General features: G+C 44.1%; 5 protein-coding genes across 14 annotated transcripts in view; all 5 read left to right on the forward strand.

The window, feature by feature from the left end:
• Positions 1-16361, forward strand: part of LOC110835287 (neurobeachin-like protein 1) — a 174461-nt gene that overhangs the window by 97200 nt on the left and 60900 nt on the right. The gene's annotated exons all lie outside the window — the stretch shown is intronic.
• The window catches only part of LOC110835295 (larval cuticle protein A2B-like), a 94233-nt gene that overhangs the window by 44111 nt on the left and 33761 nt on the right, over positions 1-16361 (forward strand). The window lies entirely within an intron of this gene.
• LOC110835299 (larval cuticle protein A2B) lies at positions 1450-5003 on the forward strand. Its single transcript, XM_022075378.2, has 2 exons — positions 1450-2316; positions 3942-5003. Exons 1-2 carry the CDS (start codon positions 2305-2307, stop codon positions 4245-4247), a joined length of 318 nt encoding a protein of 105 aa, XP_021931070.1. The 5' UTR covers positions 1450-2304; the 3' UTR covers positions 4248-5003.
• LOC110835293 (larval cuticle protein A2B-like) lies at positions 10965-11570 on the forward strand. The gene is made up of 2 exons (XM_022075373.2): positions 10965-10997; positions 11078-11570. Exons 1-2 carry the CDS (start codon positions 10986-10988, stop codon positions 11444-11446), a joined length of 381 nt encoding a protein of 126 aa, XP_021931065.1. The 5' UTR covers positions 10965-10985; the 3' UTR covers positions 11447-11570.
• Positions 13749-15877, forward strand: LOC110835290 (uncharacterized). Its single transcript, XM_022075368.1, has 2 exons — positions 13749-13871; positions 14890-15877. Exons 1-2 carry the CDS (start codon positions 13860-13862, stop codon positions 15775-15777), a joined length of 900 nt encoding a protein of 299 aa, XP_021931060.1. The 5' UTR covers positions 13749-13859; the 3' UTR covers positions 15778-15877.

A 16361-nucleotide genomic window follows, 5' to 3' on the forward strand; every position in this document is an offset into this window, starting at 1 on the left:
GATTCTACGAAATCATGATGAGTACGTGTTGAAGGAAGATTTGGATTGAGCGACGTTGACGCTCTCCACGATCCCTTGGATGCAGTTCAGGGTATCCGTCACACAGACAGAAATGTGTGTTCAGTTTTATTTCCTTCTTTCTTCCTTTGATAATTTGCTCTGTTTTCTTTCCTTTCATTTAATTTTTTCGCTTTCGCCTTCCTTTTGTTTCTATGTTTCTTCTTCTTATTCTTCTTCGTTCCTTTAATTTTTCTCCTCCTGTATCGGTATGCGTAAGATAATAACCGATCCGCAATAAATGAAGCAAGAAGTACGTGGACATACTACAAGTTTGTATCTAGATTGGCAGGCGGTTGGTCTGTCTGTCGACCGGTAATTACGCTGCCCCACATGTGGGTTACACTTGCAGGCCCCGAGGCCGAGATTGCTCCACGGGCCTCTCAGCGAGCAAGAATTATTTCACAATTGTCAGCATAGAGAGATGATAATCATTTACTTTTCTTTTGGTGAAATTGTCTTTTCTCCTCCATCGGACTTGCCCCTTCGTAGACCCCCTCATTTGTCTAGGTTAACAATGCTGGGTGATCTGTAAGCCACGACGTTTTTCGCTATATCATATCCGAAGTTTCCAATTTTTCAGTTATAAACGGTGTGATGAGCTTTTCCGCGTTACTGCGTTGGGATCCCGCCTGACCTCTTTCTTAAAGCCAGTGATGGCCATCGTCGTAATGTCGAAATGCTTGGCTGTTTCCTGTTTGCACTCTTGTGTCTGTTCGGCTTCTAAGAACTCCGGAAATTAAAATGTTTAAACTAATAATTTTTACCCGATGTTTATAATTGAAGTAAAATTTGATTAAAGTTTGTATGAACAAGTCAAGAAAACTGAGGTTTGCATGGTTACTTGCAAAATTTTGGACTAGAAATCCGCAGAAGAACAGACTGCTTATGATGCTAAAGCTTAGACAGAACAGTAACATAAGGTTTATGTTTTAGAGAAATGTGTTATGCTTGTGTATGACATTTGAGGTTTAGACGGCTGTGAAACTGTCGATGTTGGTCGTATTAGTCGTTACACCGTGTGGATTTGTAGGTCGTTGCCAACATTTTGGAGATACATACTGCCTCTGTCTTCAGCCGTGAAGATCACGACGATAATGAAGCTGTGGGTTCCATGACAAATGTACACACACTCAAGGAAATACAACGAGAACTAATTTATGACTTCTTGTATCTGGAGTGAGTTGTGCTTCGTAATATTACGACTTCTGTTTGCTGTCATGTGTGAAAGTGTACTTCGTCGGATTTGGCCATTACATTCTTGTTAACACATGTTTTTTCTGTATGGACCCATACACGCGTGAAAAACATAAGAAGTAAGCCTACTTACGGAATTTTAGCCGGAAAGCAAAGAAGATTTCGTGATATTTGAGGTTCTCCAAGGTGAAGATGTTCACTGTTGTCTTCTGGGTTGTAATGCAGTGTGTACTTGTTGGTGGATAATAACGTTTTGGAGGAGCGCAGCTGAGGGCTTCAGCTGAAATCTTCGTCTGTAACGTCGATGCCCGTCTGGAAGTCCACACTACGTCACAACCCAAAGACCATGAGGGCAAATTTGAAAATAAAAACCGCTTGGGATACGTGGTTGTGTTCGGACGGACAACATAAATCATAAGAAAATGTTCTGAAGCAGATAAATGGATCGAACTGGCTCAGGATAGACGTCAAATGGTTTTAATAAAGGCGCCCAGCGGATCCTCTGTAGCAACAAATTATCGGAGCGTGGAATTAACAATTACTGTCTAATTTTATATTGCTTTAAACTTCACTCGTGTATACTTTAAGAGCGTGGTGGTGTTCAGGCACACATTTTGTATCCAAAGAGGGAAATAATTGGGGATTCCCTGGAATATATTTAGTCGGAGTTCCCACGCTGATCCACTCCGGTATTCGTATTCAGTGCGCTCGCACGTGATTTGATTTGGCACGCACCCGACGAGAAAGTGACCCACATCACGTCTTGACTTCCGGCCTTCCGGCCCCCATTTTTGCCCCCAAATCTCCTGTATTTACGCCTCTGGTGCCCGCACAATAAACCACCGCCCCCGCACGTGTCCACGTATGTGTGCGTGGATTGAGTATGCATCTGGGGGTTGCGCGGTGGGGCGGAAACGACGCCGTGTTCCTGAGATCTTGTAGCCTCTTCCTGGTTGGCACGGTGACTCGCGTTTCGCTTTATAAAAGGGAAGCGCATAGCTTCTTCGGCACAGAGCGACCAGCTACAGCAAGTCCGGCAGCAACTGTGACATGGCGATCAAGGTAACTCACTGCATCTGCTGGGGAATTATAGCACCCATGAAGAGACGAGAAATTATAGTAGGAAAACCTGGAGAGAAGAGGCCATTTCGGACATCTAGGCTTAGAGTGGAAGTTGATATCAAAATTGTTCGTTTGTACTGAATCCAGCTGGCTCAGGATACGGTACAGTTTTGGGGTCCTGAGGTCACATTGGTGAACTTCCTGGTTCCATGAAATGTGGGGATATCTTCACTAGTTGATCGAGTTTCAACTTACCAAAGAGTACTCATGTCATGAAGGATAGGTTTTTGTGGAAACATGTCGGTAACAGTTTTATAATGAACTGCTGTAACGGTAAAAGTCGTCTTTATTTCATTGTGAGAAAGATTGACAGGGTGTACTCTTTGGATTACTCTGAAGCTCCACGGGCGATGTTGTGTGGAGGGTATCGTGTCATTCAAGAGGTGTTTTAATTCGTCGTTGCAATGCCATCCAAAGTGACTGTATCAGTTTATTCCAGCATGAACCTAAAGCCACTGTTACACTAATTTTATCGGAAGTCTTTGTTGGTTAACGGCGTGTTCCAGAAAAACAGGTGCTGCAGAGTTAATGTATCTGATGATTACGTGCAGTAGTGCCGTTTGCTTGAGGCCATGGTCCTTGATCGATTGATATTGCCTCCTCTGGTTTATACTGTATTTTCTCGTGCACCTTCTTCCGACTATAATTAATTTGCTTGTTGTGTAATTCTGGACCAAATGCTGGTGATGAAATTGTAAACTCGGCATCAGCGTGTGTATTTCGGCTGTTCGGTTGGTCCGTCTCTCTGCACTGCAGGCGCGCTCGTCCACTCCTCTCCTATGAGAACATTTTAATACGACATAAGCCTTTGTTTCCATGTGCCTTCTTTCCATGACTGTTCTCCATCAAGATGTCGTAGCGTTTTCCATGTTCGCCCTAGTGTGTACCAGACCCAACCATTTGCATTGCATTTTTATTTCCTCGTTGTGAGTTCTTTAAATGTTGTTCACCTTTTAGAATCAAATACCATGTTTAACACTACGTAACATCGAAACAAATTATCGTCAGACGTTTTCATTGCGAAACATCACTTTGGAGACCTGTTAGACAGGTGGAATAATAATATTAAAGTGGGTTTGACATAAATTTCTTGCGCAGGTTTAAATTGAAGTTGTGTAGCGATTGATCGTTGGCATGTCCATTAATATTCGGGTTCCGTAACGAATTTGATCACCTCCGATGCATTAAGCGTTATTGATGATCTTTCTACGTCATTCACGCGTATCACCTGTGCAGTTGAAAGTAACTCCATGGAACATGATCTTCGTCGAAAACGTCTAAAAGTTGTACTTATCAAGAGATGACAGAACTCATATATTCATCGCCGTATTCACAAAAAGTATTTGATGAGACCACGTCCTGAGCCAGTTGAATCTACTCACACCTTCATATACTATAAATTTTACAAATACTGTTGGTGTGTTTCATTCAGGTTTTGAAAATAGATTTTGTATAGTTCCTACATGACCTGTCAGTGTCCTCTTTGATGTCGTCATTCCAGCAGTTGATGCTGCGTCCGAGGATGTATCGGTATGATGTGTTCTAAATTGTCGTCACACCCACAGCTCGTTATTCTCCTGTGCCTTCTGGTGACCGCGGCCCAGTGTGGCGTCGTCCCAGCTGCTGTTGCCACCGACTATGACCCTCATCCTCAGTACACCTTTGCGTACGACATTCGAGACGGACTGACGGGCGATACCAAGAGCCAACACGAGAGTCGCAGCGGAGACGTCGTCCAGGGCAGCTACAGCCTGGTGGAGCCTGATGGCCATGTGCGCACTGTGCTGTATGCTGCCGACCCCGTCAACGGGTTCAACGCCGTCGTGCAGCGCAGCCCCCTCGTGCATGCCAAGGCCGTTAAGGCTTTCTGATCTTCCACTATTTATGTTGCTTACTGTATTTAATTAATGCTTATTTATCTGCTCGCTCGTCATTATTCATGTTAAACAATGTAAGACATGACTTTTGTCTCCTGGTTTTAATGGTTTCTGTGGCCAGTTTGACACATTGAATCCTGGTAACGTAAAATAACGTTTTGTTTAATTATATCAATATTGGCGAAAAATGGGAATGCCAGGTCAACCAGTTGTCTTACCGTCTTACAAAATGAACGTTATTTACTATTGTTCCTCAAGTCTCAGTGGCCAAATTGCACTGAGTACACACGCTTTTGGGTATGTGACGGCATATTTTGTTTTGTGTCATCCACCATTGACTGCATTCTGTCCTCCTGAATTACATCTGCTCGAAATAATTTTCGGGAGAGATTTTGAGACAGTTGTATATACAAATTTATTGTAAAATGGATGAAGTTTTAAGACTGCAAAATATTATTTATTTGATCATTACATAAATTATTTGAAACATCAACTGCTACTAGTTGCATATTTAAGTTGATGTGATATTTTAGTCAAACAAGAGGTCCTGTCACACACAGACTCTGCCTTCGTCTCCAGTTTGAGTTATTATTTCTGGGATGGCTTTGTTACTTTATCGGACCTTCGAAAGCACGTTGAAAAGGTTTAAGTTTCGACCGAATAGGAAACATAAGACTGTGGCTCGTGTCTGTGGTTGTGTGGTTTGCTTTACGTGATCTGTGTTCTAAATAAAACACGCAATAACGATCAGTTATTCTGTTATTATAGTCACCTAACTTGCTTCCTCTTTTGATACGGGCCAAGTTTTTCAACAGCGTAATGTGTTTCCTGTTGCGACAGTGTTCCAACAATGCCCCCGGGTCATGAGGGTTGCGTAGTTTGTAGGGAAAACGCCAAAGGTGTTCTTCGCTCGCGCCGGAGCGTGAAGAGCATCTGTTAAGAACAGTTGACGAAGTGAACGTTGCTCTGTCGCGGAAATACATTTTAACAACTCCGAAAGTGGGAATGATGGCCTGTGGATGCAACACCCCTGTTCGCAAATACATTTGGAATGAGGAAGAACTGGAGTTCGAAAGATGTGATGTGATGGCAGAAAACGTAAAATTTTCTTGTGGATTTTTACAGACGTAATTTGGCTTTCGGCGGAATCCGGACATTGTGGGTTCGGTTCTAGTTTGATGACTTACGAATTTTGAGAGTCGCTCTGTGGATGCGGTGCATGTTTCACCGAGGCTGGATGCTTATGTAATATCCCGACACAATTCCAAACTTTCATTTTGAAGGCCAGATTTTGTTGTTCAAGTTACATTCCCAATCAAGTTTGTCAACTTTGCTTTTTTTAAAAATGGCCATTGGCAAGTTCATTTCCCTCGTTAACATCACCTAAGGATTTCTGTCACCGACTTGGAAACCTGTCTTCAGATTTGAAAGAGAAATGTCTTGTTAGGTAACGATGTTACCATCTGCCAGCAGAAATGTTTCTTCTGCTGTCATTGGTATGCCCATAGACATATGAACGAGACTCGAATTAAGTGTTGCATGGAGGACGATTCGTCGCAGGAAATTTCATGTCTCATTTCTCAATTATACGAAAGGTGTACTGAGCTCGTTTTATATAGGATGTTCCAGAGATCTCATTCTGTAGTGAATATACACGTTATACCTACTTTACGATGCAGTATAAATTTCGCGGGTTTCAAGCAGGATTCTTTTTTTTCTTTTCTGGATGGATTCTCCAAACCACCGAGGGTATTGGAAATAGGGTACATATTGTGGATGATCGTTAGAACTAGTTTGCTAATCCAGGATCTTTATCAGCTGCAGAACCTATTATCTAAAGGGCTTAGAGGATGAATATTTGTGGAGAGACAGGAATGGTACTTGTTGGAACGACTGAGGAAAACGACGCAAATATTACTATCGATGAATCAGTCTTGACTCATACTGGGTACCTCTAAAATAAATGTCAGACCCATTAGCATTTTATCAAGAAGAAAGAAGGGCATAAAAAACAAATAAAAGAAGGAGAAGCAGAAACATTAATTTGCATATGGATGTTTGTAAACGACGTACGCTCGGAACCAGGTCTCGCCACGTTGCGCAATTCCTGGCCGGTTTCCAATACTTTTGGTGCGCCAATAAATCTGAGACGCGTGACGCGTCGGCCCTGTCGACCCGTCATTACGACCAGCGTTCAGGAAGGTCCAGTAGAAAGAATGTATTTCGTAAAGCCTGGAGATCGGAAGATCAGGAGACCTGGTACGTGACGCTCAAGAAGAAATAAGTAATCGGTGAAATGCCGTTAAATAACTCAATCAGCTGTCAGCGGACGAAGCAAACAGTTGAAGTGGAGCAGAGCGCAGGTGGCCCTAATAAGGAGGCGGTTGGCGGCTGGAATGCGCTGGGCACAGCAATCCGAGCGGCGATGTAGCAACACTCGACTGCGGCTGGTACTGAAAGGGAAAGTGACCACGCCCAGCGGCCAGACAAATGTCATTTACAGGCCACGACCACTTCCATGCCGTGTGTCACAGAGATGTGTTTCGGCAGAGGCTCTGAGATCACTTGTACTTTATAAAACAGAGTTCGACGTAACACGGATTCACATTACGTGATCTTCGGTGTTGTTGCCAGAGAAGGAAATTGGTTGATCAACCTTCTGATGCTGCGTTAAGATGAAATAGTCAAGAATTTTGTTCCTCAACATCAACCAATTAAATCTTGTAATGGAGGCGCGTTGTATTTTTTTTTTTTTTTTGAGGTACAAATTGATTATTTTAGTTATATTTAGATGGTGGCGACTCGTAGCTTTTCGGACATGTTCTCAAAACATTGCTTCGACTCTGACGACCGAATAGGGTTTCCAGAGCCTCAACAGTCGCTGGCATGACATTCATATCGGGTTTAATTATTACCACAACGAACTGTTGGATAACAAAACAGCTTCGGAGATTAGTGCAGAATGCAGTGTGCGCTCTTACCTGGGTTATGATGTGGAGCCATCTGTTGGGAGTAGTGTCACCGTTAACTGTTGGTTCAAACCTCCGAGTTTCGGTCGGCAAACTCCAGACCCTTGATATGCGAATATTTACTTGCTAAGTAGGATTTAAGGTGTTCACGGCGGTGGGACTTCACTGCACTACAACCCCCCCCCCCCCCTCCGCTGGCAAATACGGCTGACACCAGAGCAAAGCCACTAGACACGATTCTAAGCCAGTATAGCCACCTACCATCTTCACAGTCCGTTTCCGTTTGGGTTTTATCATAATTTAGTATCTTCAGTCTTCTTGACCTGAAAAGTGACCACATTCCAAGAGCTTCCTTCTGAAAATTCTGTAGGGCCTTACTTTCAGATACATTTTAATATTATCATTCCATCTACTTCAAGGTCTTCGAAATTGTCTCCTTCAGATTTTCAGGCCGAATAATGTGTTATTTTCTTTACCACGCGTTTAAATTCCCCGTTCATTTTTCTGCTTTATTATATTGTGTTGGGTAAGGCCGTGGTCTAGGCATCACGGAGTTTTCCTCCGGGGGCTTCCCCGGTTTCTCCGTGGCATCCCAACAATTACTCCATTCACACACAGAAGAAGGCAATGGCAAACCACTTCTGGATCATCTGCCAAGAACGTATATGAACAGGTCCCAGTCCGAGAAAAGGATGGAAGGATCCTGTTCATATGGACCTGTCGTCAGACAGAACACTAAATCAAATAATATAATCGGCTTAGTAGTAGTTGATTTAAAATACTGCACAACTGGAATTCCAATTAATAGAATAGTTTGGTAGGGAGGAGACTTGTTTGCGATTTTGTCGCATAGAAAATTTGGTTCGATCTGTTCGTAGGGATCGGCAGTTATGACGTATCCATATTTCGTATCGGTTCTGTAGCTTAACATTTGACCTGAATCCGGGATCAAGTTCAGCCGATAGGTCATGGGTCAGAGCTTGGACAGGTCTGCTCTCATATTCTTTATTGTGAGCTTGGTTTAATCTTCTCACGCTTTCTGCTCTGTGATTCACAGTCCTCTTTGCTTCCCGTTCTAATGAAAATTATTTACCGTGGTGGGAATTTTTACTGCCGTGCCGCCACACAGTGCTCGATTTATGAATTAAACTGTGAAGCAACGAAACATTGATGACTATTACATTATAAAACCTAGCATCAATATCACAGACGGAGATAAACGGAGGGAGAGACGCATAACACCACGAAACACTTTAAAATATCAGATAAACCATTTCTGTGGCACACTTGTTTCCTGATTTTTGTTATCCGAATGTTCGTCGCCATATTGAATCCTGTCTTATCTTTACGTTGTAGTGAGAGTGTAACTATCAATTTTCTATTACTTGAGAATTTCAATTTGCATTTTGTGATAAATGATACGTCTGTTTCTGTCATAACAATAATCTGTGCTGCTATTTATAGAGGTAAATGATTAACTCATTTAATTAATTTTAGACGTAGACTGTAATGATCCTGATGGGAAGAAGTTACTTTCAGGTTTATGGCTTCGACTTACGTGTGTGTGGTCCCAGGACATGGCCTAAACTTGCTGATGATCCGGTTGTCCTATTACAGAAAATGTCAGGGCCGCAAGGCTGCCACCTAGCCTCCGCAAACCTGCGCTTATTTCAGTTAAATACGACTGTTGAATATCAGTGGGTCGTGTGTGTGTATATATCAGAAACCAACATGCACTCTCTTTTCGTAATGAAGACCATCTGTTCTAACTTCATTACCCGTACATTCTTGTGAATCGGTTGGGTGAACCTTGAAGGCCGTAGGCCGATTATTGAAGGTAATGTTCGTGATGATGTCAGTGCTTGCCAGAGTACAAATTAATTCGTCTTAAGGGATGAAGTTGGGGTCAGTATGTTCCTCCGAAATGATGCTATCTGCCTGTGAGTTCACACGGCGTCACAACCCAGAAGAACGTAATTTTCACCACTGTTTGATCCATTGGTCTCGCATACCTCAAGGGGAAATGTCTAGAAACTCAGGCCTAGACACACACTCTGTTAAATCGTGTTTTATTAATACAAGTTGGACAGGAATCACATTAATACTTTTTGTGATCATGATGATGGATCGTTCGATTCCATAAAAACCATGGAATTTTTTGATCAGTTCAGTAATATCAGCTGCACAAAGATTCCGAACCAGGAGGCAGTTAAAGAATTAGTCACTGCGTCGAGAGTTCCGTGCAGTCAGCTTCTAAGTGTCGCCGAAGCTTCCGTTCACGTGGGCGCAGTTTAATCTTTTATCCTATACGACTCTAGGAACTACACGAATCCGGTTTTTAGGAACTTCTGCTGAAATTGTTATAGCTTTGATTTATGACAAGTAGCCATTTCACTCAAGGCCTACTTTAATTATATCGACCTCATTCTTTTGACCCGATCTCTGAGAATTAATTTTTAGTGGAAGAATGGCGTAGGTCGGAATAGCCTTCGTTACCAGCGCTGTTTTTGTTACCATTGTATCTAATGAACTTCCTTACAAAATAATCGAAGTTCAGTTTTCATAGCGTCTCGAAATGCAGTTGTATGTGTTTAGCAAATTACTTCCGCACTTGCCAAGTTCTTGACGTTACGCGAAGCTCGGTTCAGGAAACGGGACGTTCTGCATTCATTAATTGTCGTCCATATTTCTTGCGGACCCAGTGATTCTTTGTCTCACTCTAAACGTTGTGGTGTAGTGATTACTGAACCCCCACCCTTTCGTTCCAGATGTTTTCGGTTCGATGCTCTTTCAAGATGTTCGACAGCCTTTTGGATTTTCGTTGTGTTTCTGAGGACCTCCTCAAAGACGTTGGAATGACACCACAAAATAAGCGACAGCCGATTTCATGTGCTGCAAAATTGGTAATTTTCAGCGAAGTTACCATTTAACGCTCTATAACTTTGCATTTGTGTTTCGATTACGTGTTTGCTCTAAACTTACCTTTCCAGTTTAACAAAGATACCAGAAGTCCACTGATCGCGGTGCCTTTCAGACGTGTTTGTCTAGCGGTGTGTTGGTCTTCGGTTGTCGTGCGTCTGGTACTTCTTCATGCTCAGTCCATAGAAGTGAGCTGAGGGATGGTCATGGTAGAACATTCAGCCGGTCTCGAACTGAAGACCTTCAGCTCAGAACAACACCTCCACTCCCCCACATGTGCCGTACATTTGCTACATCGCAGGCAAGCGATGATACGAAAATGATTCTGTGTGCCTGCCTAAACCCTGTTGTCGGGTTCCCGGTATTTTATTCTGTCGCCTTTCTAAGGTGCTTCTTCCTGGCATTTGGGGCGTTTCGCTTTGTGGACATCTTCGCCGTGAGAAAGTCTAATCTCGTATATCTGTTAGTGAACCTTTTTATCAGTAATATTGTAAAACATTTATGCACCAATGTCTCTGAATCTTGCACCCTGAACATTTATATAATAATACATCATCTAAAAACCCGGAATGTCTGTTATGGTATTTTGTTTAAACGTTAGGACTGACGGAAAATACGATCCGGCGGATGTGTTGAATGTCATAAGCATGTTTGCATGCAAACTTTGAAGACATGTTTCCCAACGAAAATGAAAGGAGTTTTGCCCCAGGACGGGTGTGTTACTGCTATCTGGAAACTAGAAGTCTATTTTCTACTGTGACAGCTGCAGAGGGCGTATACTAGATATAAGGTCGTATAAATACGTGTGCATCATGCGTACTGACAAACACAATCTCTTACTGAAATGATATTCAAGGTAAATGTGAACAAATTGAGCAGGTGTCCTTTTTATTGATCGGAGTCTAATAAACTTTAATTTTATGATTTTATAAACAGCCGTTCGTTTTCGCCGCCGTTGTGGCTATCGCCAGGGCAGGTCTCCTCGGTGCTCCTTCTGTAGTGATCCCTGGGGCCCCTGCTGCTGCCGCCCCTGTGAACGTCGACACCGACTACGACCCGAACCCCTATTACAGCTTCGCTTACGACGTCCAGGACACTGTGACAGGCGACTCGAAGGGTCATCATGAGACACGCAATGGGGACTACGTACAAGGTGTTTACTACTTAGTGGAACCCGACGGCATCCTTCGCATTGTCGAGTACACCTCCGACCCCGTCAACGGATTCAACGCCGTCGTACGCCGTGAGCCCGCCAAGTTCGTAACTCCGTTGACTGCCGGTATTTCGTATGGTGCGAAGGCCTAGTACCGCTAATTGGCTGTTTCTCTGTAATGTAGACCCAGAGCTGAGGCCTCCATGCCTAGTCCCACCGTGTGGCCTCCTCATTCTTCATGTAATATAACATTTGTCAATAAACTTTTTACGTGTCCCCTCTTGGCTCTTTTCGTCTCCCAGCTGTTTACTGTGTGTGAGTTGGAAGTTTCATGTATTCATTTATTTATTTATTTATTTATCATTTAGCAGAAAAAAGTTCACCGATATTAATCTTGAGGGTCTAAAAGCATAAAAAGTGAACACTTCTCAGTACTTATTTCGGGATACAAGAAGCGAAAATCGACGCTGTATAGTCCGAGCTATTGAAAAAGCGTCGTTAAATAAACTGAATATATAAAGAAGCGAAAAGGGAAAGTTCCCCCTTCTTTCGTACCGGGCTCTGAAGGCGTGTAGGATACGCGGAGGTAAAGCTACATGAATTCTAGACGTCAGCACAGGATGGTAGTTAACGGAATGAAACGTGCGTGTAAAATAGGCAATAGAAAGAATGTCATCGCGACGTCTATAATTTGTTCTTTTGCATTGATATTGTTAGTAATTATTTTAGAAATAATGAGGCAGGCAGAAGATGTGTCATTGGCATAAACAAATTCCCAAAACTTGACATGGGTGATGATAATAAGATGAATATTTGCAGAACTGGGAATGCCCAACATCGAAGGGTGTAACAGTCGGCAATTATACTTTGGTTGAAGGAGATGACCAGTTCGAATCTGGTCTTGGAGTGTAGCTGACCGACTTGTGTTCTCGCTCTAGCGGCTAAACACTGAGTCAATGATACAAGTGTCGAAGGTATTGATTGACGTCCGATGTTCTTGTGGTTTTGTTCTTAACCGGGGTCGGGAGTGAAGCCGCCTCTCGTCTATCGCGTGTGGACACACAAGCAGCCTTGAAGCAAGATTCTCCGTGCCGGATACAGACACAAGGACGCGCCCCTTTACAGCGCCAGTTCGAGTGATTTGTTTCTTTCGTTTCCGAAATTGTCATAGGAACACTGAACGACCGCTTGCTCCATTAGCGCTGGTTTGTGGAACAGCGCAACGACGTGGTTGCGGCCTTCGACTGGTCTGTAGGCTAGAGATCACGGGTCCGATCCCGAGAACAAAGAAAAGATGCCCAAATTCGAATGCGTTTCGCCGTCGACACAAAACACCCGAAACCTGCAAGGTGTTTAATCAAGCACCACAGCATCAGGAGTAGTTCCACACATTCCGATCGTAGGCGTTGGATGGAGGCGAAGAGTCGGCTTCATGCCCTGACCGCTTTTCCTTCGGGAAAAGAAGCCATGGTACTTACTGGATGGGATGGAAGGGTCTCGGAGCCGGCCTTGATGTCAGGACGAAGAGAACGTCTCTACCCGTACCGGGAATCGAACTTTGGTCGTCCAGTCCTGAGCTATCCCGGTTTCTTCTTAACCTGTATAGTTCTAATAAATCTGTACCTTGTTCTTCCAGCCGGGCTATTCGACGACGTCCCCCCCCCCCAAAAAAAAAAAAAAAAAATTTCTAAGTATTCTTGTTTCTTTGTCGTGAGTCCTTATGGGGGAGTTTCTTTGTCGTTTTAATCAAATGTTGCTGATAACAGAGAATGTTGTTGCATCAAAATCTGTCGACTTGCCCGACTTTGCCTGCAGAGACGTGGTTGCTGAAGTTGGCACTAGACTGTACAAGATATAAAAAGTGCCGGATTTTCTCCATTTACTCATTCTTCTGTCGCCATATTGCGTTTATCTTTGGCATTTAGGTAGCAGTTTTCTGTAGCAAATGTTCCGTGAGCGTGCCTCTCTCCTGTGGATGTGAAATAATATAATTGGTCGTGTTCGTTTAATTGTCTGTTAATCCACGCTTGGAATTCACTTTGTGAGGGAGCCGAAAGGGAGTTTGCGGGTCGAACGTTGTCTGTCGCTAAAGAAATAGGAACCAGATAAACTTAGCAGACTCAGACTCACTGAGAAATTGTGATACCAGAACCCGAACGTTCAACACCGCTAAAACCAAAGCTCACCGTTGGACATTCACCATTCAGTTCAATACAGATTTTCAAAGTGGCCGATTTCTACGAGATTTCTTACCATAATTATGAACGCTGAAGTTGCTTCTCTGTTTCACACTACATGTGTAGTTTAGTTTATAGCGATGTAGCTCCGTTTTGCTTTCCACGCAGTGGAATCTCAATTACTCGGGGCCGTCACATAAAGTGGGACCGGGTAATGTCGAGAAGGTCACCCGCTCGACAGGGCAGTAAATTTCTGTGCGTTCCGCAGCTCCGCCCCTGACCGCGCATCATTTTCTGAGTTATCTTCTTAACTCAGAGGCCGTATATAAAGACGCGAGCACATCCTCAGCGCCAGTGCAGGTCTCAACTTCTTCAGCAAAAGGACATCATGGCTTCTAAAGTGAGTATCTGGTAGATGACTCAGACTTTCCTCGTCTGCCTCCAAAACGCTTTAGGTAATTTAGGCAGTTGCTTTATCCTGAGCAAAGTGGTAAATTATAATCGTTTGTCTGGGAGACTCACGTTCCCTAAGTGAGCAGTTTAAGGTAAGACATAACGAGAAACTGAAATCTAGGAACTTACGATTGTCTAGGCGTGTAGCTAGAATGGGGGACAGAAGTGCGTATAGAATATTGGTTTGAAATCTTTCGTAAAGTGGTCACTTTTGGAATACCTAGAAGGAGGTGGTTGAATCGAGGGGAAATTGGTTCCATTGACGGCTTGCGGTACTGGTGGTACTGGCATGTTAAACTTTCAGCTTATGCGAGTGTAACCAGAATTGGATTTAACGTTTGCTAAGAGCATAAAATAAACACGTCTGTTCGTAGGTGTCGTTTATGAAAAAAATAATTGGATATCTACGAAGTTTCCTATTGATGGCTGTCTTCTGGGCTGTTGCGCCGTGTAGTCTGGTAGACGTTTGCCGACGTTTCAGAGGTACTTGCTGCCTCCATCATCAGGGCGGCGAGGCACTCAGCTTTGCAGTAGATTTACATCTGCAGTGAATGATCATCAGCTAGTGGGTTATCTAAATCGTAGAGAGTTCATTGGGCAAACAGCGCTCCTATACACTGTGCGAAGTGAACATCCGGAATCCCCAGAACCGCCTACCGCATTTCGAAGCGTCGTCTCTCTAACCCAACAATCTTCACACGACCGGTATGTGTGTAAAAGCTCCTGCTTTGTAATACAAAGACCCAGTGTTACTATCTCGACCCGGAGACCAGCTCATTTTGAGGCGTGTTTTCTTTTACATCAATTAGCCGTAGTTCCTGCGACGGCTGTCTTCCGGGTTGTAACACCATGCAGTCTGGCGGACCTTCACCAACGTTTTAAAGCGTTACTACCCAGAAGTCAGCCATTTTCTAAGTATAAGCCGCTTTAATTCTGACTTGTCAAGTGCTGCTAATTGTTCTCAGCTGTTCCTCGTCGCTGCTCTTATCGCCGCTGTGGCCTCCGCTTCTCCGGTGACTTACAGCGTTGTGCCTGTCGAACGAGGCGTCGTAGGCCCCGCCGTTACATATGCCTCTTCTCCTAACTACGTCTACACATCTCCCATCGCCAGGTACTCCGACGCTGTCGAGAATTACGCCTCTGCCCCCGTCCGTACCATCGTGTCCCCCACTGTGATCGCTACCAAAACCCCTGTGGTCACTCAGGCAGCCGTCGACCCCCAGTATGATCCCAACCCGCAATACACCTACTCCTACAGTATTAACGACGCAGACACTGGCGACTCCAAGAGTCACGAGGAGTCAAGAAGTGGAGACAACGTTCAGGGTAGCTACAGTGTCGTTGAGTCCGACGGCAGCATCCGTAGAGTGGACTACACTGCCGATGCCGATAACGGGTTTAATGCCGTCGTGCATCGTCAAACCGGAGCCGCCGCTCCACCACCGGTGCCAGTGAAGTCGTACGCACCTGCGCCAGCTGCCTCAGCCATCGGTAGAATTGCGTCCCCGGCCCCAGCACCAGTTCTGGCATTGAAATCCATCCCTGAATTGGCTTACCAGACCCTGCCTGCAGTAAGTTACAAATCCGCACCAGCTCTGGCTTTGAAGACCTTCCCTCAAGTGCCATACCAGTCCATCCCTGAGGTGAGATACAAATCCGCACCAGGCCTGACTCTGAAATCCAGCCCTGAAGTGACGTACCAGACCGTGCCAGCTGTTCGCTACGCCGTCCCAGTGCCCCAGCAACTGTTACCGTCAGGATCTCTGACGTACTTGTCCGGCAGCCAGCCCGTAGCCAGGCCCAGCGACGTCCGCACTTCTTTCAGCGCACCTTTCGTCAACTATGAATATTGAAATGTATGAAACGTGTCTATACTATAAACTCAAGCTTGACAACGCTTTTTCTGTACTTCGTACTAACAATTTCGGTAATAAAATGCAGTGATTGAATGAATATTTGTCCTATTGAGAGACCTGGTTGTAACAGATTAGCTTGTATTTGGAAAGCACCTTTTTCGATTCTTCACACTAACACTCGCTGCTGAATGGAGGTGTTTCACAATTTTCCTCTGTCCTCTCATGCGAACGCCGGAAATTCCTTGCAATAGGCCAACACCGCTTCTTCCCTAATCCTTTTGAATTGACCGTGGAAGGTAAACACATCATTCGACGCTATATATTTCATCTCATACAGCGCTTTGAAAAATCTTGTCAAGATTTGGGGAACTGGAGGATAGAAATCTCCAAATCATGCAGTGATGATCTTAATCTTAACGGAAATATATCGTGTTTCTTCACACGGCAGTAACACGTCTCGCATTATGAAGACACCCACATCAAATTCTGAAGTGTTCTTTTCGCTCCTCCCAGAATGTTCGGATAAAAAGAAACCACCGTTCTCAGTTCAGAAGTGGGAGGATCATGAGAAAACAGCAGCC

This window comes from Zootermopsis nevadensis, unplaced genomic scaffold, assembly GCF_977971745.1.
Source record: "Zootermopsis nevadensis isolate Lab colony 2312 unplaced genomic scaffold, Znev_1.0 Znev_ptg000002l, whole genome shotgun sequence".
Taxonomy (NCBI): domain Eukaryota; kingdom Metazoa; phylum Arthropoda; class Insecta; order Blattodea; family Termopsidae; genus Zootermopsis; species Zootermopsis nevadensis.